General features: G+C 41.0%; 1 protein-coding gene across 1 annotated transcript in view; it reads right to left on the reverse strand.

The window, feature by feature from the left end:
* USP10 (ubiquitin specific peptidase 10) overlaps nt 1-26,016 on the reverse strand; it is a 46,223-nt gene extending 20,207 nt beyond the window's left edge. The window contains exons 1-3 of the mRNA XM_084215137.1: nt 25,888-26,016; nt 6,520-6,588; nt 3,612-3,657 (exon numbers count right to left, since the gene is read on the reverse strand). Of these exons, the coding sequence (XP_084071263.1) occupies nt 3,612-3,657; nt 6,520-6,588; nt 25,888-25,908 (136 nt within the window). The 5' untranslated portion in view covers nt 25,909-26,016. The remainder of the gene's footprint in view (nt 1-3,611; nt 3,658-6,519; nt 6,589-25,887) is intronic.

Below are 26,016 nucleotides of genomic sequence, written 5' to 3' on the forward strand. Positions count from 1 at the left end.
CAAGTTCTGCAATTTCCTGGAATTTATTTATTGTTATAATGTATGTGTGCTGAGTGGTAACACTGAATACTTCAGCTACAACTATTTCTGTAACTACTGAGTAAAGGCATAAAATTAATGAAACAGTTTCAGGAATTTTGAAGGTAAGCTGACATTTTAAAGCTCTGCAGGTCTTTATGATATGCAAGCTACTGTTTCAAAAACGTTACATTTTAATATTTTGCGTTTCCTCAATGATGGGGGCTAAAACACACATTTCCAATTTTTAAGCCTTACTACAGAACCAAACAACACTAGGTATTAATTCCAAAGGAATTATGTGGACACAGCACTAAACTTTTTAAGATTTTGTGCAACTTACATTATGCATGACATCAACAAATACATATTTTCAAGTACAACACAGACTCACTAAAAATGAGGTGGACGTCATTTTAAACACAACAAAAAGCAACCAAAAGTTCCCAGAAAAGAAGTTATTCACACAGCTAAGGAAATAATCCTCTGGGAAAACAATCTAGTAGGGAATATTTTGATATATGACTGTCAATATAAAAGTTTTGCAGTTCTGGATATTTTCTAGAAAAATCTGCTAACAAATATTTTAGCTTTAAAAAATGTGAAAGGAACAAGAATCCGCATTTTTTAATATAAAATGAAGAGTTACAAACATACAATGTGTGTTGAAGTCTGACTTATCCATGCAATACCAACGTATTATGATTTAATGAACAAATTATAAAGATGTTAATTGCTTTTCTGCATTGATCTTTTAATCTGACTATAGGGAAAGGTCACATATCAACTTCAATCTTGCTGCCAGTCAGACTAAAGGAAACTTTTTAAGAATAAAAAAGGGTAAAAATTCCACACACATATCTGGTTTCTCCAAATTGTCTTAGGAAGAGAGTGAATTTCAAATTTCTAATATCTAAATTTTCCCTCTCCTTGTGAGAAAGCATTTTTAACACCCTGTCTGCCATTCACCAACCACTTCAGCAATCACTGACGAGCCATCAGCACCCAGAAGAGAGGGCTGAAGTTCCTTTTTAAAAAATCAGCAGCCTGGAGCCAGGGAAGGGGAAGCTGTGCCTGAGGTGCACTGAGAGAGAGCTCAGGCAGCACCTCCTGCTCCAGGGGCTGGCAGTGCCACACAGCCTGAGCTGGCTGTGCACACACAGCTCCAAACTGCTTCATCTGAGGGCAAATGCAAAGTTTTGGGGGCTTTATGTGATATAAATCCACAATAAAACCATTTCTCATTAGTTCATCTGTTTATGGTTCTTTCAACCCTTTGTTACAACAGCACAAAGCACAGGCAACAATTGCTAACACCCAGTATTCCTCCAACCTAGACACAAATGAATTATTGGGCACATTTCAAATCCTACCAGTTCAAATAATTCATGACTAATTCTTTTCCAAAATCCAAGTTCAAGAAAATAGTAATTGCTTCAAAACAAAGAATGTGGTTTCCCTCCATGGGTGAGTCATGTCAATCAGAGGCCAAGGTAAAAGCTGTCATCTCTGTACCCCTGTCCTGTGTGTGACCCAGAGCTAACCTGGCAAAAACAATCTAAGGGAGCTTTTTTTCTAGTTTTGGTGAATTTATCACTTTATTGTACACTAAACAATCACAAGAGCCCACTCAGGGCTAATGGGGAGCAGAAAACAGAACACATCCCTTACAGATCATCATAGGCTGAAACCTTGCCAAGAGCAGAACTGATGTTGTAGCTTTTAACACACAAATTAGGAAGTTACAGCTGAGCAATTAATCTTTGTACCTTACAGCAGGATTAGAATAATAAATACCAGTAGCTACTGCACAGTTAGTCCATGGAATGACTGGCAGAAGCTCATTTGCTGTAAGACTGTGTCAAGTTTATTTGAGAAAAATAAGAGGTAATTTTTTTTGTTATTTGTTTTGACTTTCCACTTTGCTTCAGGGCATCTTTGTTGCAATCTAGTTCACAGCTCTATTTCTGAATGGACTGAAACAGATCTCTGTGCCATGAACAACATGGCACACATATTGAAACAAGTACCAACAGATGCTCCAAGGACAGTCTATGCACAACCCCAAAATCTGTGAATGCACAGTACTAATTAGTGTGAACAGAGATCTGCATATTAGAGCTTAAGCCATGATTTGATTCCTCCTAGTAGGTGTTAACAGATATCCTGATTCTGCAATAAAGTTAAACACTGAAGATAAGTACAGAAAAAAATGAAGACTATGGGGAATGGTAACATGGTGTGTGTCATCATATAAAAATACAAATATTTTGCATAACCAAGCATTCCAGTTTAGTTTGCACAGCCTCCTATGCAGCCATCACAGTGACAATGTACATGCACAGTAGAGTGCAAGATTGTTAAAGACATTTTTCAAGCAAAACCTAATTTGCTGTCATTACCTAATCTCAGGGCTGGGAGGGGTTCTCTCAAGGTCTAGGAATGATCTGAAAGACATTTGTACAAACCATCTTTCTGTATGGCTTGTGAACATTAAAATCTCAGTCTGAAAGAACAAAACTTAAATCTAGTTAGACAAAGAAATATATGACTGGATGCCCCTGTTACCAACAGACAATTCACACCATATGGTCTTTTTAAAGAACCTTTCCAACTCCTATTTAGAACTGCTCAGGGTCCTAAAACTGATCCTGTACTAAATAAAACTCCTGAATTGTCAGAAGAGCTGCTGATGTGCTCTCAAATGAGACCTGTGGTCCTTCTTTGACTGACGAGCCTGTTTATCTTCAAAAGGAAGGCCAAAGTCTTTAAGCACAATGATCAGGGGTTCTTAAACACTAAGGTGTAGTTTGGTCCTCTTCTGAGCATTTTTGAGAAATGTTCAGTCAGATACTTCCATAATTTTCCAAGGAGACCTGGAGTCATACACGTCTATGTCTTAGCTTCCTTGCTCTCTGCTTCAGGGAATAAACCAAAAACTGATTTACCTGCTGCTTAAAATTTTGTGGAAGTTTGGTTAAAACTATTCAGAGCAAGGTTCCCAGGGCAGCTCCCACCTACCTGTCCACTTCTTGTAACTCTGAAGTAAGGCCAGGTTTTGGGGTTGAGGCAGAGGAGACCTGTGAGTGTTACAGCTTTAAAAGGGGAACCCTGTAATTTAGTTTTACATCAAGTCACACCTTCATCAAGAGATTAAAAAAAAAAAAAAACCAAACCAGAAAAATAGCCAAGCCAGGCAGAAACAAGAGTCAAAGGGAGCACAGAGCAGAACACTGCTTGCAGAGCAGTCTTGCTGTAATTGTTAGAAAATATTCATGCTATGGCTCTTTAACCCCCCTCATTTTCACTGCCACATCCTGCAGTGTTTCCACAGAACTCTATATGGCAGCACAGTGAAGGAGGAATAAGACGCCCACTGTAATTAGCTGAAGTTCAATGCAGGATTTTCAAAACCTCTCACAGGTATCATTCAGTAAAGTTTAAAAATCTGACCTGCCTAATATATGCCTGTGTAGGTGCTGAGCAAGTTGTAACAATTGTATTCAAAGAGAGGTTACAGTAAATCTCAGGAAAGTGTCACAACCTTGAAGTTAAAAAAAAAATTCTTGATTTCTTACCATCATGAAACTTACCTGTGGATTTAATACCACATGAAACTGTTTCATTGTATGGGGGGAGCTGTACAAAAAAGAAATGAAACTTATTTAAAGGCAAAGCAAATCTATGAACATTTCATATCAGTTTCATATGAAACATCCAAATCCTTTAAAAATAACATCATAATTGAGATTTGATTTTTGGAGAGGATGCCTTGAACTCATGCTTCTATATTTATCAAATCCCACTGCAGCTTCAGGTGTCCTTGCAGATTACCACAAGTACTGAGAGATAATCTTGGTTACACACTACAGGCTCACCAACCTCTCAAGCAATTCACCTCCCAGCATCTTTCTTCATCAGCTCATTTTAACATGAGGAACATATCCTCTTTTTAGACAAAAGCTGAAGACAGACCAAATTAGGAAAGGATGAAACAAACCTTTGCACAGCCAACAATCACACCTAAACCTTTTGACTCTCAACCTGCTCCAGCATGGCCCTTGGGATGTTTCAGCTGAGGTGGGTTCTTGAGCACATTGATCAGCCTAAGCACAAAGTACCCACAGCACAGAGTGGGGCTAACTCTGTATAAACACTGCCATCCATGTATGGACTCAGGGCTGACAGAGCCCTCGCCATGGTGTAACCATAGGTGGGCAATTCCTAACCCCCCTCACCTGCCCCTACACCTCCTGAGTGGCTGAAAGCTTCTCCTGTGCCTGCAGAACTGGCAGCCATTGCCACACTGCATTCTAGCAGCTCCTGGAGAACGTGGAACTGGCTCTGCAGTGGGAGACACAACACTGAGGGGACAGTGCAGCTTTACAATGCTATTCTAAATAACTCCAAGGCTGTAACAAATAAAAGATTTCCTTATTGAAGTTTTCAATTCCCTAAGCTACACATACTCACATATCACCTTTTTAATGCACTGCAGACACCAGTGCATCAGAAGCAGCAAGAAAAATATTCCTGAAATTCCACTGCAAAAACCTTCAGAGAATAAGAAGATTTAAAAAAGTCAGCCTCTTGGTCCCCAACATATCAGATTAATCAACAGCACTCCTGCAAAGCTGACTTGTTCCATACACCTGAGTCATGTGAACCATTCCAGCCAACAGGTATGAGACAGAACACCTGTTAAAATGTCACATGTAAAAGGGACATTTTAGACAGCAGAATCACAAGGTTGGAAGAGACCTTCAAGATCATCAAGTCCAACCCAGCCCCAACACCTTAACTAAACCCTGGCACCCAGTGCCACATCCAGGCTTTGTTAAACACACCTAGGGATGGGGACTCCACCACCTCCCTGGGCAGACAACTCCAGAACTTTATCACTTTTTCATGAAAAAACTTTTTCCCAATATCCAACCTATATTTCCCTTTAGCTTTAACTACTCCCTTGCCAGAGTCCCCCTTGGGTGTGTGGTTAGGGGACCTCAGAGGGACAGCAGCACATGTGGGCACTGTCCCCAGCACAATGTGTGTCAAACATCACTGCAGCATTATCAGCTCTGGCTCGTCCTTCTTGAGTTTCACCCTGCCTTTTTCAGACCATTTTTTTACACCAATTAGTGTAAAACTAATAAGCATCATTTTTATTTCATCATCCAGGTAATTAAAACATTGAAGTGAACCAGATCAAGGACAAACTTAAGGAACATTGTTCAACAGCTCTTTATTTTGACAGCTAACCAGTAAGTGGTACACTGACAAAATGAAGTCACACTGGTGCTGGTGCTGCAGGTTCATACTTTGAGAACAGCTTTGCACAAGTTAAGATATGACATTTTCATCATTCCCAAAGTAAGTGCTGAAAAGGCTGATGGGGGCATTTCAGGTGACACTACATGGGATGAAAATGTCCCACTACTGCGACTGCAATTATGGTGGGAGAACAGCAGGATCATCACAGCTAACATGAATTACCGACAGATCTCTTCTGCTTCCCACAGACCAGAGACCCAGCTCTCCCCCCAAAAAACAAATACTCTTTTTCCTTTCTGAACTTCCCTCACTCCCCACCCCACCCCATTCCCTTCGTGCCCTTTCATTGTTCAGCAGTTTATTACACTAATTATCCTTGGAAAATTAAGCTACAGGAAAGTAAGTCACATTAACAATGGTTTGTAAACTGTGACAAAAGGATTTCCCCATCTACAGCTCGAGTGTTTGTTTCCTTTATGTCGAGAGGGCAGGATGGAAGCATGACTGAAATGTCTGAATGGAAATGTCTGGAGGAAATACATTGAAATGGACCCAGAGGAAAATTATTTTTCAAGTCTGGAGATGAGGACAATGGGATAAAACTCCTCCCTATAAAGGAAAATGGTTTCATGATTGTCTACCAAGAACTACGGAGAATAACAGCCTACAATACTATGTGAGTATGTAATGAACTCCAACACACAAAGACAACTGTTCCCACTCTGTGGTTCTCTCTGTCACTAATTAGTTCATTATTAATGCATTTCTCAGACCTCACACACAGCCTTCTCTGTGAGCACAGCTCTGAGGGTCAGCAGTGCTCCACCTGGCCAAAAATATTAACAATCCCTGTGCTTCAAAAGGCTCCCCAAGGCTTAGAAGCCCACCTTACAACCAAGAACTCTGCTGGGAAAATTCTCAGTTTCCACCTCTTAAAAAAACAACAAAAACTGAGGCACAGGGCTGGAAAATGAATCATCAACATCCCACCACTACTGTCAGCTAGTCCAGCTCTGAAAGATGACAAGCAGAAAGTGGAATCATTAATTTATGTCTAAAAATTGACTTAACATCGACATACATGGAACAAAGACTACTGAATAAAATTTTCAGTTTGTAAATTAGCAAGCCAAGTGAATGACAAATACTTGAATTGTTGTATTTCAAATTCACACAAAGAGATGGAGCTTCAAAATGTTATTTCTAAAACAAGTTTAAAGTAGATCTTACCTCAACAGAGCATCGTGGAGTCACAAAGAACTGATTAAATTCATCAGGGCTGAACTCCCCAAAAATATACTAAAAATAAAAGAGAAGGATCTTGGTTAAAGAACTATTTATATTCAATACAATCAATAAATTCATATTAAAATCCATTAGGATACCAGAATTCAAAAAGACCCGTGTGCTGGAAGTCAAAAACTCTACCTTGCATGCCACCTCCCATCTTGGTTCCTTCCTACATCTTTACCAAAGAACTTTAGGCTCTGAAAGTGTAAGCAAAGCATTTTCCTTCAAATTCCCATTAGAGGTGATCACAAACTGCTCCTCATCCTGTGACCAGTCTAAAACCTTGTTTTGGGTGCACCTGTATCAGTTCATACAAGCTCCAGGCAAAGGTTGGTTTGCCTTCTAAACCCACCTCTCACAAAAAGAAAAAAAAAAACAACAATTATTTCTCCAGAGTTGTGCTAAACTGAGGGGTTACACATGAGCAAGTGTACCTGAAGGCACAAAGAACTGAAACTGCTCAGGTGTAGGAAAACACACAAAAATCATCAATTCTGTTATTCCTGTGCCTGAAATTCTCCATAACAAACCTAAAACATCTTTTCCCAACATTATCTTCCTGCAGCTTTTCAGATACTTTGCATCTAGATACTCTCTGAAAAACAGTACCTAATGAGACCACAAAGAAAATTACACTAAAATGAGAAATTTAATTTACATAAAACAAAAGATTGCAAATAAAAAGGCCTGAGCTGTTGGCTCCAGCTGTAATTGACTGAATAACACCCAAACATTCAGGACAGAGATATTAGGACAGAAAGAAGTTCAAGAAGGAGCTGAATAAACTGACAAAATAGACAGAGGACTGAAAACCATGGCATAAAAGCAGGTCAGTCTAGCCCAGCACATCACAGCCCCCACTCCCATTTATCTCCATGTTCTCCCAGGCCTATTCTGGACAATTCCCTGCTCTCCTCCACCCTCCCACCAGAAAAGCTTTTTCAGCAGTGTCGAGTCTTGTTTGTGGTAAAACCTTAGCTTGGCTCGATCGAGACACAACCAGAATGGGAGCTGAGCCAGAGAAAAGAATTCCTAAAATCTGGGAAATCATCTCTTCTGAAGAGCAGGCTGCTGCCACACACTGCACACACAATAACCCAACTGCAGATTTTTTGCCAGACTTGAGGTGGTTTATTCCAATGGAACTTGCTGTTTACATGACTCACAGCCATCTACATTCATAAATCTCAAAGCTTAACTGAAAGCCAAATTCCCCAGCAATTCCAAACCATCGTTTTCTTACACAAAAAATGATTTATATACACACCACTTTCACGTGTGGCAGAGTGTGCCCATTTTAATGGCCTTCAGGTTTTTAAAAAAACTAGTAATGTAATCTGGTTTAGACTACAAACAGCTCAAACAGTCAAAACAAACTGGAACATCTGTGATTCAAAGGGTGAAACACAGTTAAACATTTAATGCTTCAAAAAACTCTTCCCTCAGCTAACTGCTGCCCACCAAGGGAGAATCCAACACCCAAACCCAACAGATCCCTAAATTGTACCCACGTGGCTTTACAGCTCCTGGCACAGGACTCAGACTTGTTTTATACTTGCAGTATAACCAAGGCATTTTTATTCAGCAACATATGAACTAGAATTCATCACAGTCCAAAAACAAACTCTAGAAAATCACTTGCTGACTCATCACTAAAATTATATTTTAGGAGGTACTTTTGATGCTGTCATGCTACAGAACAAAACAATCATCTCAAGGGTAGTCTATGAAAAGTTAAATCCAACCCTAATTTCTCCATCTAATAATATAATACAGTCATTTCATTACCCAGCATTTTTAAGCAAAGTATCACAGGCCTGGCATGTCTTTCTGAGCTTCTTTTTTAATGAGGAAACACAAGACAAAAATTGAACAAAATGATCATTAATACTACATTAATTAACTGTTTTAACAGTGTATTCATATAGAGAAATTTGTGTCTATGCAACTCTTCCTGTGGAATTTAAAACAGGACTTTAAAATATTTACCAACATCTCATCCTGGTCAGACTAAAGCTCAAAAAACCCATCCCATTTGGCCTTGAAATAAACAGAATTTGATCTGATTTGGTTTTATTTACCAATGCTTCACACCAGCATTAAGTCACCAGTTGAAAGACCCCTACATGATAACTGAGAGAAATAATGTTTCAAAATAAACTTAAGGCCATGATGATATCAGTTCTTAAACTTAAGGACTGATGACATTAAACCTGCCCAGTTTAACCAACCTCCTCTGCCTCCAGTCAGCCTCATCTCTCCAGAAATAACTTCTGCAAGCTGGACAGAATTTTCTACCCTTTTCGAGACACAACTGTGCACTCAAGTGAAAAAGAACTGTGATATCACATCCCTTGCAAGTATAACAACCCCTACCAAAAAAAGACAGGATTCAGAGGGGGAAAGGATGTATTTTAAACAATTTGAAAGATACTGTAACTCCCTGCCTGCTGTCCATCCATCCCAAGGAATCAGTGTACCCGGCATTCGACAAGTTACCTGTGTAAGAAAGTACTTGTTTAGTTCTGAAACAGCATCAGCATTATTGCACTACTTAACCTGTACCATTAATTCAAATTTTGAAGGTTTTACAGCATCTTAAATGGCCAAGTAATAAAAAATTTTAAGCAAGAGCAGACTAAGATCTTATAAAAAGTAGCACACCCTTACAGGAATAACCAAATTATGAGCATGAGCTTTTGGGGTCCTACTTGTTTGCACCCTCAAAATTACTCCCCCAACCTCAAAATTCTTAATGTTGCCTTCTTTTCCAAACTGACAAAATCTAATGCTTGGAACATCATACATTTAATTAAATTACTTACACAAGCTACTCACAGTCAGCATTAATTTCTCCCCCACTCTATAAATAACATTTTAACACATGCCAGAGATACATCAGCACGAGTTAAAAGCTTGGCCAAACTAATTTCTGATGATTTCAATTCCAATTTTAGTATTTTCTAGTGTGCAAGAAACACACAGCCATTACTACTCATTACAACTGCATCAGACTGATGCCTTCAATGCCCAGCTAACCTGCCCCACGCTGTCCCAGTCTCTGGCCATGTACGTCACAGCACCTTAAGGTCCCGATGGGGGATAACAGACAGACTTCACAAGCTCCTAGGAACAGTGGGAGTCAGACACAGACAGCTCAGGGTCAGCCCTGGAGCAGGTGAGAGATTGTGCTGTGCTGGAGATAAGCTGCTTGTGCTGCTCCATCACTGCTGTGCCAAGGCAGCAACAGCCTTTCACCTGCACCAACAACTGCAGAGCGCTGAGAGAAGGTAGGGCACTGCACGTGAGCACAGAGCTCACCTGGCCCAGGCAGCAACACAAATTCCCATCAATAAGACAAATTCTGGCAACATACAAACCCAAAATATTAATAAATATTATCTGTGAAATACTGAGGTTTAATTAATAGCTCCACACAAATTTTAAGACATATATATATATTTCTCTAACACTGTTTAACATTCGATTGCTGATTTCAAAAACTGATTTTAATTTATAGCCTCAGACAAAAATGCAGCTGCTTGAAAATCACGTTACACAGCAGTCAATGGCATCAGTGTTCACTCACAGGAGCTCATGGATAAAGCTTAGGAGTTCCAGTTTCACACCAAGACTGAATGTGGAAGAAAATCTAAAGAGAACACTGGGAGAAAGTTCTGAAAATTTCCGACTGTAACAATATCCCCAGACTTACTTTTAAAGATACCTAATCCCTAAGAGGCTTAATTCAGTCCCATCTGCCCTCCCTCTCCTTTCAAACCCTCTCCACAGCCTCTCTCAGAGCTGTCTGTCCGTCCTGGCTCCTGGGAAGGAATCTCTGGTGGGTTTGGGAGCAGGTATTTCACTGCTCCCTCTCCCTGGATGACGGAACTCTGCAGAATCACCACTGACCCTGCACCGAGTGTGCTCAAGGGTCCCTCAGGACACCTCAGCCCGGGGAGCTTCATTTCTGTCACAGGTTAAAAGCAGTATCAGAACAGTATCAAACAGACCCCAGTGACCTTCCACTTGCAACTGTATAAAAAACCAGGTGGGAAATACAAACCTCCTCTGGGAGAGGCAGGGGTGTGTTGGAACAATGGGGCTCTGTGGAATTCTTGAAAAGAGGGAACGAAACACAGGGCAGTTCTACCTCTGCTACCTTTCCAATTCCTCATCAAGGCTACCAAACTTCTCCTCTGGGATAGATGACCACCTCCAAACCCAAAACATACTGATGGATCTATTCCATAGTGCAATTCTCAGCAGTAACCCAATCTGACCATTTACCAGAAATGTACAGTGTTAAAAAACACACTAAACTTCCCATGATTTAACTAATGTGAGCAAACATACACCAACTTAATAAAATGCTTTGCTTACACTGCACAATCAAGTATTTATGTATTTTCCATCCAGTATCTTCTATACTGAGGTTCCATAACCAGTCACTTTAAAAAGACAATTATTCTCAAGGGCTGCTTTCCATCCTGCTTTTTAAACGCTGGTTTTAACATACACAAGTTCTGAACTTTTGGAGTTTTCAAATGTGAATGTCTTCTTGCAGATGTCACATGTATGAGACCAAGGATGAAAATAAAACTAACAATGCTTGAATAAACCTGAAAATGAGGTAGTTTTAGACAGGACATAGCTCTTTCCATTCAGATACTGACATTAACAACAACCAGCACGTTAATTAAAGAAAAAACTGCAAAATTAAACATACTTTATGCAATTCTAAAATGGCATCTTTTCTCATGAAGCTGCTGGTGACATGGGTGTTCTAGTACTTCATATTTAATTTATTTGCCTTATTTGCACCTATCAAGATTTTGCAATAAAGTTTGGGCATTGAATGCAAAATACTGTCATACTCTTGGGACTACTAAAAAACCCTCACAACTAAATCCTTAAAAACAACCAGTCAAAGAATCAGTTACAACTGTAGTTCTGAAATACTTCCTGTGCAACTGAAGAGAGAATAAAAAAAAGAGCTGCATCTTGACTCTCTTCTCCAAGTTAAAATTTTAAGACTAGAATATTATACAAATACTCTGCAGATGAGAATATCCTTAAAAGTATAGCATTTCTGAAATTTATTTTTTCTATAATATGAGCTAGGAACATTGAATGGATGAGACTATTAAAGCTGGAACAGTGTTTCCAGCTCACTCCTGAGCCTCTGGCACCAATTTTCATGTTCAGTCTGACAAGCTGCAAGGTAGTTCCCTGTATTGAATCCCTGCCTCCCAACATTAATTCTCTTAAGAAAAATACTCATGTTAAACACCTTCCTTAGAGCAAATCCCAAATCCTGCTGATTGTCAGTCGCTGGTGTTTCCAGTCACAACAAAACTGGAATCGGTTTCTAACTTAATCTCTCCAATGTGATTACAGCAGTGTAACATCCAGCTGCACTCCAGGAGATTCTACAGCACTTGGAACAAATCATTTCATCAATAACATCCCCTTTACATCTTCAAGATATTATCTGCAGTTAGATTTTAACAAAAATTACATAAAATGAATTAACCAAACAAATCTATCAAAGAAGATTTGTTTTCTACAAATCAGGAATGAAAGTAAAAGTACTTATATATTAGTGTAATAACTCTGATCACTAGGCAACATCTTAACTATGCAGATAAAAGCAGCAGCAACAAAACTAATTCCAAGGAGTGGGGGAAAGACCCCAAAGGGTTAAAATACCCGACCTGCAAGCTCTGCCCATGCTGACTGGCTTTTGCTGTGGTCCCCCTAAGCACTTTAAAAAGGAATGCTAATGTTAGCCCACTGCCTGTAATGAAATCTCCACTGGTGTTCCTGCCTAGCAGCACGAAGGCTGTCCTGGAGGAATAAAAGGAGGGTGAGTACGTGTTCCACAGCTGCTTGTCCTAGAAAAATAGGTAGAAATAGCACTGCTGCATCATCATCCTGGGATCACCTGTGCTACAAGAAAGCCAGGAAAATGAAGTGTCAACTTTGGCTTTCAGAAAGCATTAACATGGCTTTCATCTACCACCCAACAGCTTCAGATCTTCAGTCAAATTAGTTTAAGCTGCAAATACTCCCACTTCAAGTGCTTTTCCATAAAGGAGTTAAAAATACAGCTTTTACAGCTGGATTATTCCTTGCCACCACTAAATGTCTCAGCAAGCAAGTCAAGGCCAAACAAGTCAAACTAGTTCACATTTGAACTGAAATGATGACATAGCTGATGTATACCCTAAGCTATACTTACATATATATTATATATATAATCTTGGCCACCAAGTTACTCCTACAAAGGGGACTTACTCTTCCAGCTCTGGGATAGGCTGCAGGAGAGCAGGAAAAGGAAGCATTCAGACAGAAGTGTGTTTTCTGGCAAGGAAGAAAGGGCACATGCATATGACTGCACTCGGGTTTTATTAGCAGAGAAAACACTCTCCCATTAGTCATCCCTGCAGCAAACAAGGCATTGCTTCCTCACCCTTTACTTCTCTCCCAATTTCTCAAGATTTTTTATGGAAAATGTAGGAAAAAGCAGCCTTCCCACAGGTTGTCCTTTCCTCTGAGTGGAAATTCATCAAGTCTTACTACACAAATGATTACTTAACTGGAGACAAGGTTTTACAAACTAACAAATCTCAAGAAACTTATTACTGAAATGCTTAAAAAAGCACAGACAAAACTGTGAAACTGAAAAACAGCTTTGCTGTTTGGGCTTTTTATAGATTTTGATTTGCACCCAGCATCCCATAACCAGGAGCTATGAAAACCACTGGCCATGTATTCACAGCTGTCCACAGGCTAAACAGTATTTCAGGCAAAGCATGTCAATATACCTCTTTACCAAAAAATAAAGTTGACTTTTATAAACACAAACGTATGCAAGTGAAGCCACACTTGAAGGTGAAGCAGTTGCATATTAAAACTTTTAACAGCTGAAAATGCAACAAATCACAAGCAAACTCTCAGTGAAGCTGTCAGTCCTTTATCATTAGCCTGCAGCTCAAAACTAGAACATGAACACGTCTCCACAGTGCCTGGAGAAAGATCAGAGCTAGGTAAATGTAGGTCACCTAAGCCCATGAGTCAGTGCAACTCCACCTGCCCACCATTTAAGCTATCAAAGGCTCAAAAATATAGTACATGACCAAACCTTTTTTTTCTCCCCAATTCATTTTATTTTTTTATTTATGTTATTATAGAATTCCTACAGCTGAAGAAAGTTACAGATTTTCTATATGTTTCACATAAATTAATCTTACAGGTTTTATTCCTTCATAAAAAAAAAAGAATTCTCATCCTTAAAAAGTCATTTTCTGGTCAGAGGAAAAGGCAGACCTCTGGCTAGTAGGCAAGCACAGTTGTGATTGTCACATTACTGGAAGGACAGGTTTCATGACTAAATGACCCCTTACAGCCTGATGCAATTAAGGGAGCACAATGTGGATCTCAGCAGTTTACCCTGGATATTGTAACTCGAATACTCACAAAAGCAGAGCAGGTTGTACTTTTATCAATTATATAATGTACTTCAAATCAAAGCAACAAACTGAACAATAACCATAGAAAATCCTGCCAAAAGACAAGCCAATTTCTTACACCCAAACAAGTTCTGTTTATGTTTGCTCCTCATTCTATTTCAAATAATGAGGTGCCTGTTGGCACTCCTATTTCAAACAGCAGCTGCCACAAAGTGCGTCCAGCTCAAAGAAGTTGTCTATAAAATGGTCAGTGTAGTGAGCAGGGGAGAGAAAAAGGGAGTGCAAGAATAAAAACCAACCCATGTCACACAGACACCACTGCATTTCTGAGTGAGCTGCTCCACAAAGACTCCTTATCTTCCCATGTCCTGGACTGCACCAGCAGAAAACCCCTGCTGCTTCACTTTTCAGATTTGTCCCAGATGATATTCTTTTGTTCCACAAAACAACAAAGAGAAAATCCACCAAAACAGGTACGATCTTATTTTGTACATAATCACAGCATAAGGAGAGCAGTGCAACTGTAGCACTTGTACATGATCATACAGCAATGGCCCCTGACAGGAAAACTGTACCCACATTTATATACAACTTTTAATTCGCATCCTGTGGCACAGCATTGAGTGTTCTTGATGAGAAAACACCTTCCCTGCACCTTCCCCTGGCACCCAAAGCAGGAACACACATGAAGAGCAGGCATTTGGGGACTACAGCAGGAATACCTGCAAAGTGCATTCCAGGCAACAGGGAGAGGGAGGTAACTGAATTGTGAGAGGTGATTACATCAACTCTTGGCTCTTTGGAGAGCAAAAGAAGGAATTTCTGACACCTTTCCACCACCACTACAAACCCACAGAACATCTGCCTGTGATAAAGAGAACTAGTAACATTTTCCTATCTGTTTTCTTGCTATGATAAACTAAATACAAGGCAAACAAAAATACTTTCCTATCATAATCTCCCAGCTGGCAGTCCTCACAAATATCAAATGAAAAAGAAATACTTCCCAAACAGGGAGCCTGGTCCTTCCTCAGTTCTGAATTCAAGCACAGTGGTTGGTAAAAAACCTCTGGCCAAGGCTCTATCTCTTCACACCCTCTAAAAGTTTGGAAACACCAGCTCCAGGCTGGCTGCTCATAACTCAGCAAACACATTTACTTCAAGCTCTGCAGGCTCCTCTTGCACTGAACTAGCTATTGAGTCTATGTGCAAATTGGAAACTCTCCCTATAATGAAGAACAAAAATAATTAAGACTTGCATTATTCTGATTTACCACTGCATGATAAGCTCTGAGGAGAGAGAAGCTGGAACATGAAGTTCCTCAAGAACACAGCCAGTTTAACTACTCGTTTATTACAGGTGGAGCAGGCAAAACAATCCCTTAGCAATTTTATCTAATACTTCCCAGCAGAAAACCCTAACCTTTTTTTTTTTTCTCTTCCAAGCTAAAATCATTAGAGCTGCAACCTTCAGTGCCAGACACCTTCAGTGGGATGAAGCTCTAAGAACTCAGTGGTAAAATCAGTTCTGCATCTGGAGAATAGTGCATGGGCCACATTAAATAGCAAATTGCCTTGGAACACCTCACAGCTGTCTCTCCAAGTTCCAGGCATGTTCCATAAATCCACCTTTTTCTGTGGTTTACAAAATATTTATTAGCAGATGCTTCAGCAGCTAAGATCCTGAAGGATTGTCTTCCACAAGCCTCTCTCAGTTCCTCAAGGTGGAAAAGCAGTACATGCATCTTCCCCAGAGCCTGCAGTATCCAGGAGCCAGCACATTACTCCCCTGGCCAGGCAGGATGCTCTGGGCTGCAGGAACAAAGCCTGGCTTTCCTGGAATGGCTTCCAGCTCAGAAACTGCAGTGTTGCTTGGCACTGCCCTGCCACTGCAAAGCCCTTCTTCTCTTCTTACTATGTCTGAATTTACCGCACAGGCTGCTTTTATCCTTCAAATCCATGGTTTAAAGAAGTAAAACCAACAGATCTAGACTTGAATGAGGTTATTAAAAAGAAAAAATCAGAAGTAGAGCTCTAGGAGTAAAAAGTGCAAGAATGTGACTTTTAAGAAATGAAACAGATTAAACATGGGCACATGGTAAGTAGTTCAAAAATATTACAATTGGCTTGATGAGGCCAAAGATGAGGAACAAGAGTTAGATGAAGAGCTGACAGAGGATTTGAAGTTATTGGAGGAGACAGCAAAGGAGAAAGAAAGAAATTGAGCATGGGTTTTGTGCCTGCCAGACCACTCTCCTTTCCAAAAGCTGAACTATCACCCAAAATTCTGGAGTCACGTAATCTGTCTATTGTTGTGAGGAATCTGCTGAATTCAGTTCCAGCAGTTTGTATCTCACACTCCCTCTCTTGTGAGCTGCTCCATGTGCCTGGACAGTGGATGCCCCTCTCCATGCAGGTGAAGGTGCCAACCTTGTAGACAGAGTAGCCAATATTCAGGATGGCACCTTATTATTTTAAATATGGAAATTAGACTAAAAATTATGCTTCTAAAATACAGCAATCAAAAGCAAAGCCACAAAATCCAGACTGCTTGTATTTTCATTAGATTCCCACTAGTTTGTGTATGTTTGGCACTTTCTTTGCTTATATCCACTACTCTCATCTTCACAGAGGACAAATACCTCAAAGGACCCGTAGAGACCCATCCAAGAGAACCATTCCACTCTGGATAGTGGGGAGATTGCTCTTCCTATTTGTCAAGCAAGCTGGAAAATACAGTGGAATATAAAGAAAAGTGGGAAAAGAATGCATAGCCTCTGAACTACTGCAGTTAAACACTGTGGAAAACTAAAATCTCTCTCTAACAGCACCTCAGCAAACAAGTCACCCACACAATGCTTTTCACAAGCAATTACTCAGGGTAGGATTTAGGGTGGCTAAGATTAGGTGAGGCAAAAATTAGCTATCTGGATTCCATCCTGACAAGGAACACAGATTAGCACTTTTGGAAAGCAGCTAAGCCCACCTGCCCAGGACTCATGTGCCTCTTTTGATGGCCTAACTTCACATCTCAACCCTAAATTTTTGAAGGGCTGAATGCTTAGAACATTTTTCTGAATTGACAATCTCATCTCTTCTCCACAGGCTGAATGATCAGCGACGTGATTACTGTCAAACTGAAAAATTATCCAGATGATTTTTTAAATTTATTTTTTCCACTGGTGGAAGGAGTGTTAAGGAACTGAGGAACCAGTGTCAAAAGTGGCCAGGAACAAGGAAGAATGAGACTTTCCCCTCTGCAAGTTATGACCTGCCAAAAATGGGTTATCTCATAGAGAAACAGCCAAAAATAAACCAGAGAATATGTGAAAAACACAATGGCTGATAAATGACTCGTGGGGATCACAGAAATGAAACAACTATCACTACAGAATAAATGCTCCAATATTTTAAGTTCTGTATCAGCTGAAGTTTGATTACTAGTTCTGCAGATGTTCTTGCTGTGTTTTCTGCAGGAACTCCAGCCCCTTCCAGGACTTCACCAGGTGACACACAGCGATGTGGGATGAGGACACCATCCCATGTTCTGATTCCCAGCACATTCTCAGCCATCCACCTCCTCTATCAGCCCAACATGTGACAGGTGGAAACCTGCAAGGATCTGGCAAAGCCTGTGACAGCAACTTTGTATTTTCAAGGGGTTTGCAAGTTAAAATGAAAATTGGGACACCACACATATGCCACCGCCTCCCGAGACAGTTTTAGAGCTTAAGTATCTGCAAAACAATTTTATGTAGATGCAACATAGCTGTTAAAAGAAATGCACAGATTAATACACTGCTGCCACCAAACCCCAAACAGTAAGCATACTAAACACTCATATTTTTAAGTGACAGCATTAAAAATTGGGTATGAGTATGCCAGTAGGTATACTGCAAGAAAAAAAAAGAAGTCTTAAATGGTCAAAGTTAAGTAGCTCATTTCAAAAGACTACCACTGATAATGCTACTTTATGTCTTTCCTTGTAGATCTTCTGTCAGCATTCAGAATTATTTTGCACATATGAATGAACAGAAAGAACAAAACCACACTCCAGATATTTCCCAACACATTTAGTCTCAAAGATACTAAAATTCTTTTGCTTTCTGAAGGTAAAAAAGTGATTAAACCAGAATATACTGACAAACTGATAAAGCCCCCAATGCTCAGAGAGCAGAGCACAATCACGGCTCCCTGGGTACCCTCCATGCAGGCAGCAGTTGAGTCACCACTTCCTTGGCCTGCTCATCCAGGCGGCTCAGAACAGGAATATCGACACTAGCAGGAGCACAGGCAGCTCTGCTCTGGCCTTCAGCTGCCTCAGTGCAGGGACAGAGGCAGGAGCAGCTCTGTCTGCAGTGTCCCTGCTCTCACCCACAGCTCCATCAGCTCGTCTGCAGCTCCAGCACCTCCTGCTCTCCTTTCCCTCATCCATCCCTGGCTTTGGAGACCCCACAGAAGCACTACCCAATTGTCATCTGGTCCACAGAGCAGACAAGGTTGAGCAACGACGATGAAACCACACCCTCAGCCCTCACATTTCTGCACACTCTGAACCTGTGAGACTTTCCACTTTCAAACAGCACCAATTCAGGCAGTTTTTGGAAGAACAAGCTTCTCATGGGTCTTTTCATGGCCTCCTTTGGTCCCAAATCTAATTAAGATATCTTGCAAACCACAATGACATTCAGTAAAGCAATGAATTACTCACACAATTGTTCAGAATGGTTGTTTTACAAATAAGGCAGAAAACACAAACTGAACTAGAAAATATAAACTGATTTTAAGTTTCACATCAGTGAAGTCTGCCATTATCAAATACTGCTGGCTACTCAGTAAACACACTGGATGTGCTGGACACTCAGACCTGCCAATAAGCAGTTGTTCAATAATTATAAACATTTTTTATTTCAAGCTGTCACAAAATAAATAAATGTAGAGCACACAAACTTAAAATTGGTTTGCATACCAAATGGCTAAGAAACACCTTAGCTCTTAGCTTATCTCTTCCCCAACTATAAAAATCCATGAGGAATTCAGACCAATTATGAAGTAACACTACCATGAAAACACACAGGCTGCACAGCTCAGCCCCACTGGAGCACAGCTGCTGGGCAGGAGGGACCCCTCTGAGCCCCTGGTACCCACCACTGCCAGCAGTACAAAGTCAAGGGGAAAAATGGGCACAGCTGCCCTCCCACACCGCTGCAGGCTCAACACTGATGAGAACTTGGGGACAGCTCTATTCCAAGGATGTGATCACATCAAATCAGAAAATCATATCAGCCTTAATGGCAATCATTAGTGCCAAGTGTAATACACATCCAATGCCTTTATCCTCTCCAATTGAGGAAACTCAGCTCTGGCAACACCTGGAACACGATGGCAGCATCTGCCACCTGCACTCACAGCAACAAGAGTGACCACCCAGCACTATGTCTGGACTACGGCGAAGTTCAAGAGACTGAGACCATGAGCCTGTTGACAGGAACAAATTCAACAGCTTTATTTCTTCTGCTCTGAAAGCTGACTGCTCCTCTTTCACACTTCTCACTCTGCTGCACTTACATTTTCTGTGGCTTGCAACACCAGGATGACAATTTTATGTATCTCATTCTTGCCTGCTCTGAAAGCACACTAACTGCATAAATTCTTTTTTCACTGTTGTTGTTTCAAGTTCTGTTAGGGAGTTCTCACTATGTGTGATGAAATGTGGAAGTCTAAACTTCTTGTTAAGGGCAATGATCTATGGTCACAGCCCTTAACTGAGAAGAAAGTGAGTACTGCCTAAGTAAGTGGAAATTGTCCCGCAAGTTGTCTTTGACTTTTTTCCAACTTCGTATCAATTAAACACAGTGCTCCACAGACATTTTCAAACAGTTGTGGTTTTGTATCCCAAAGGCAGCAGCAGAACAGAAAGTGAGGTTTTCCATGCTGTAAGGACACCAGAGTGCTATTTCTTACTTTCTTTGGTCAGCTAGCTATTATTAGAACCCATAAGGTTTAATGGATAGACTAAGTACACTGGAACTCAAGAGAACTTGATTCTTTTTGCAATTCAGCTGTTACCTGTGCTGACAATGACTCTTTTCCTTTCTGCTTGACTTCCCTCTCTTTTTACCCTACCTACTCATATTTAAAATGACAAGGCCATCCTACACTATGTGCCAGCCTCATTTTGAACTGAATACCCTCCCTAAGTAACATGCTCCAAAACCATTAATTCAATACAACTAATCTAATTGCCTACTTCTACCAGTAAATAAATTAACTGAACTTTTTCCACTTCCCTCTCCATCCAGCCTAAAGCTTGCACCAAGAATTCAAGGGATAATCAGTATCTTAACTATTTTAACAGGTTGTTATAGTACCTACAAAGACATCCCACTCCAACAAGACAAAACATTTTCCAAGCAGAAGCCTTCACTTTGCATGAATGATACACAACTTCTTTATTTTGAGTTACAGTGGCAAATCCACCACCAGCCTGCAACATTCATGGGGAAAAATGAGGCAGGAAATCTGTGAATCACTACAGCAAGCTCTAAATATATGAAAAAACATGCCCAGTGCACTGGGGGAATAACTCAGTTATTTCTGCTTGTCTGCTCAGTGGAGTTCAAACAAAATAAGAAGTCTTTCATACACAGAATTCTTTGAAGAAAACCTACTTTCCTGCATGTTTTTTTAAAATGCATCTTTTCACACAACCTTTAGAGACATGCTCTTTACAGCTTCTTACAGATCGTGCATTTTTCTCTTCCACCTCAAAGCTGAGCCTCACTTGGGGTATTTACTTTTTTAACAAAGTAAAATAATTTCAGATCCCTTAAGTGGTTTTCCAGTTTGTGTTAACATTACCCTCGATGGCAGCTCATCTATATCCCTTTCTTTCCTACTATAATTCCAATGCAAATAACACACAGTGCTTCTTTCAAAGCTTCCATCCATGATATGAATTCACATACAATAGCACCAGCAGCAAATTCCCCCAAGTGCTGCTGCACATTTCTTTCCTACAGGACTGACATTGGTGGCTACCACAGAATCTCAAGAAGCCTTTCTTGACTTGAAGAACAGATGTTTTTCCAAAAGATGTATGATTCCAAGAAGCCTTACACAAACACCTTGTTAGGGCTACTGTGATTTAATCTTCCTCCTGCCTAACTACAGGTGAAGAAAAACAGACCTTGTAGCACACACTGAAGATCAATAAATAGTATGCTGTCAAATAAGGAGGAAAAGTTCTTACACATATTTAAAATATCAGGAATATCTGGAAATAAATTAGGTATTAGACAGTCAAATACAAAATGAAAAGACTAATGTACTTCAAAGTTTTACTCTATTAAAGCATTAATGAATATATTAACATGAGCACTAACAAAACAGAATCCTTTAAAGTGTTTTAAAAAAAACCAACACGGCCCCATTATTGGAAATACTTAAAACACAGTCTTAAATACCTATGGCACAAATTCATAAAACAAAAATAGGGTTCAGAACCCCAGCTTTAAAATATCAGACTATTCTACTATGGAATGTCTGAATATACAAACACACACACATGTACACACACACACTTTTTCACCACGAAGCATAACCCTTTGTTCCCTAATCCCCAGTTGTATGTTTAATGATCACACATAAAACACTTCCATCAAAAAGAAAAACCGCAGTTCCAGCATGTTTAATTCTTTGGAAATGAACATCTACATTGCTGAAATGGCATTAGAGTGACAAATGACTATAATCCAATGGCCCAAGGCCAGCAACTTCTATTCTAACAGATTTGGCAGTTTTGTACGACACAGCATGTTGTGTGTCGATCACTAAACAGAAATGAGACTGCTCAGTTTACCTACGAACAAAACCCCACTCAACTTTACAAGTATTTTAACAGCCACATGAATGGAAAGACCAGTATGTCTGAGCAACTGCCTACAGAAACTGGATTTATTAATAGGTAAATGGCTGGATCCATTCTAAGAAGTCTCCAGATCAGTGCTATAGTCTAGAATGCACAGAATAAATAGCAGTGATTCACAAAACCTGTGGGTTTTAGCCTATTTGCATGCTGCCATATAGTTCCAAATTTAAGTTCTATGTCAGTTTTCCCAGACTTCCTTTTTTAAGTCAACCAACCCACATTCACCCACTTTACTCAGTGTGGATTCACCATTCACATTTTAGAAAGGCAAATGATCCCTTCTGGCTACCGAAACTCCCAGCTTCAGCTGCAGCCTGAACTCCCAAGATCAGGGAAGCCTGGAATAACTGCTCACTCCATGGGCAAAAGATGAGCCCAGACCCTTCTGAGCAATGAAAAAGAAGTGGGGAGAGACAAACCCAGCTTCTGCAGCCCATTAAACACAGGACAGCAACTGAGCAGCAGCAGCAAGATGGGGCACTCACACACCTCCCTCCAATTCCACTCCCAAGCAGCCCTTACCCACAGTCACCTTTTATTTTGTGTTCAGGGTGAGCCCCATATCTTCAGTGGATTTCACAAACCTGACAGAATCCAACTGCCCCATCCCCAAACATTTCTTTCTGCCCATGAGCACACTCCAACGTTACACATATGTGCACAAGAAACTCATCCAGCTGCATAACAACCATTTTTTGGACATTATTTTCGAGACATCGATTTCCTAATCACCACAAACATCAGGCAAGACACTGCAAAGGCAGCACAGCACAAATGCCTGCAGGCTGCTGCCTTTTTTTTTTTTTTTTCCTTCTTTTTTTCTGTCTTCTAGAAAGAGCCCTGGCTTAAGGAAACATCAAACTACACCCTGCCAGGGAGCAGCCCTCCAAGCCGGCCATAAAAGAGGCAGTTTGCAGTGCAGTGTTTCAGGGAGTCAGGTTGCATGCCATGTTCCAAGTTCCAGTTCTTCTGGTTGCCAGGCCAGACACAACCTGGGTGAGGATGAGCAGCTTAGGAGCTTGTTCAGCTTTTTTTCTCAGCTCAAACTCGCCTGGTTTTCAATTCAGCTGGGTTTGGGGCCAACGTGGTACATTTAAAATGGCACCGAGTTCATTTGACACCACAGTAATGGTGGAAGAACAAAACAAGCATAAATGATTCATTCTGCTATGGTATCCTTTCTTCTGCTTAACTTGTTTTCACAGGATTTACAAATGATGCCTCTGTATTAATTTTTTCTATTAAAAACAATAGAAAAAGTGGCTAAAACAACTGTTTATACAGTTCCTACAGAGTTTTAGTCTTCCCAAACAGGGGAATAGTTTTTAAGCTGTCTTTTTTTTTTTTTTAAAGAGATTTTTAGATGCCCTTGATGACAAGTGGTTTTAACTAGATCAGCTTAACATCTTTAGTGTCATGGAGCAATACAGCAGGTTTACTTGTAGCTCACCTTAAAAAAAGGACAGATTGTGAATACAGTCAGCACACACCCAGCAGACCCACACAACACTTAAACCTCTCATGAGGTGATTATGAAATAGTGCCATGGAACAGAGGCACAAACACCAGCAGTAGCTGAACTGTGCTACCAAACACTTCTGTGCTTGCTGAACTGGCCACCCAAATCAATGGAAATATTCAATATGATGGGGTTTCAGGAGTCATTTGTCACAATGTGCAAACTGCCTGATGAAATATTTCTGCCCACTATCCCATGAATCCATCCATGGCAGAAATCTGACTCTGCATTTCAGCTGGAGGAGCAGCAGGATTTTCTTGAAGATGTTTTTTCCCCTGTGTGACAAAAAATGCCTCAATGATGGTACACCCAAACTGGAGATATGGAAGAAGAACACGCTTCTGTCTACTTCTGAAACATGACATCGACATAATGACTCCATAATCTTATTTATCTTCTACTAAGAACAGGCAACTTTTATCAAAACTTTCTTATTTTATCTACTGATCTGTAACACTACCATCCTAAAACAAAAAGGAAACACCGTACACGTGTAAAACTGCATCCCTGAACTTATCTACAGGCTTTTCATCCCAAAGGCTCCAAAACATTGTTACCTTAATTCAGCATCACAGCACTGTTCTGGAAGAGGTACTCACATAAATCCCAGACAGCATCTCAATAAACTGGTTAAATTTGGAAAAAACCCAAAACCCCGTTGTGTTTAGTAACATGGACAAAGCATTAGCTAAACAATATCTTACAAATATACTTCCAAAATATATCTGTTCCACATTATATGGAAACTATCTAATACAAACAATATATTACAACTTCAGCAGCAACTTCACAAGACCTAAAATCCACCTTTACCTACAGAGGGGGATGATTTAAAATAGTCTGTGCTCAAGTTGCTACTAAAGATGAATTTACAGCCCATTTTAATTTCAGCAATGGAGCACTTCACCATAAACTAAATCATCAGCCGAACTTTTTTTTGTTTTAAAGTCCACCAACATAATTATGTGCAGATCAAAACAAATCCTTAACTCCTCCAAATAATGAAAAAAGCTCCATTTTAAACATCAAACTCCTTAAACTGACCACATGCACGGCTGAGGGGGGGAGAAAGCAAGGAGTGAAACAACTCTTGAGCTGGACACTGAATGCTTCTGATGTATCTGAATTCCAAAAATCACTCACTGAGACAGTAAAAAAAGGTCGAAAAGTGAGTTTCCTTCACTTTGAATAAAAATTGAAGGACACAAAATTTTAAAATTAGTCGTAAATTTGAAACAAATTCCAGACACTGCAGCACCCTTAAGAACACCCACATTAACAAAACCACTCACATTTTTCTCTCAAACATAAATAAATCAAGCTGGACAAGAAATGTCGGTAGTTTTCACCAATTACGAACTTTTGAAAATGGAAATACCAATGCCACCAGTGCACGTCTTCATTTGATGTACAACTTAACTTCATTGAGGAAAAAACACCCAAAACCCACAGAACTCATAATAAAGCATCGCCCTGTTCGAAATGACTTACATTGTATGAAACGTGCTTTCTATGACAGAAGACACGGACCCTTAACAAAATTACTTTTAACGCTACCACAGTTTTCTAAACTTTATTATTTGCTAAACAACAAAGTCGCTCTAAGTCTTGCAAATAAAACACTCCAGAGCTCCACACGCTTTTCCTGACATTCCTGCTTTCAAGCTCTTTGGGAGAAAACCCTTAAGGGAAACAAACAGCGAAACGAACCCATTCAATCATTCGCTCTAAGCACACACTGGATTAGCCCAGGAACCGAGCTGTAAACTTCCAACGAAAAACCACCACGACTGCAGTTTTTTTTCCACTCGGTGCACAAATCTCCGGGCTGGTTCAGCCAGTGGGATCCAGGGAATCCGCACACGCATCCCCGTGCACGGCGATCTTGCAACACTCAGCCCTTTGCACCCCGATGCGCCGGGGTTTATCGAGTGTTTGGGCGGGGGGGAGGGGGGAGGATTAGTTTACAAATCTCCTTATTCCCTTCTTGTTATAGAATCGTTTCTGCCTCTCCCCCCCTCCAAAAAAATTAAAAAGAGCAGCCGGAGCGATGGGCTCTGTCCGAGCACCCTCGGCCGGGGGCTCAGCACCGGCACCCCCCGCCTCGGGCCCCGGCGTGGTGACACCGACACCGGCGCGGGGCCGACCCCCCGCACTCCGGACCCCTCCGGGATGGGAATTCCGCCCCGGGAGCGCCGGATCCGCCGTCCCCGCGGGCAGCGAGGCCGCCCCACCGCCCTCAGCACATTCAATGAACGTGCACAATCACCCTGGGCCTACTCCCGGCCACCACGCTCCCCCCCATCCCGGGGCCCGCCCGCCGCCGGGAGCCCGGCGGGGTCCGGGCGCGGTGCCGCAAGGGTGCCCGCGGTCCCGGGCGGTACCTGCGCGCCGTGCAGGGCCATGGCGCCCCGCGTCCCCGGGGAGCTCGGCGGTCCCTGCCCCTCACGCCGCCGCCCCCGCCGCCGCCATCTTCTCCCTCGCACGCACCAGCCGGGCCGGGCGGGCGGGCG

Source organism: Fringilla coelebs, assembly GCF_963513975.1.
Source record: "Fringilla coelebs genome assembly, chromosome: 14".
Classification (NCBI taxonomy): domain Eukaryota; kingdom Metazoa; phylum Chordata; class Aves; order Passeriformes; family Fringillidae; genus Fringilla; species Fringilla coelebs.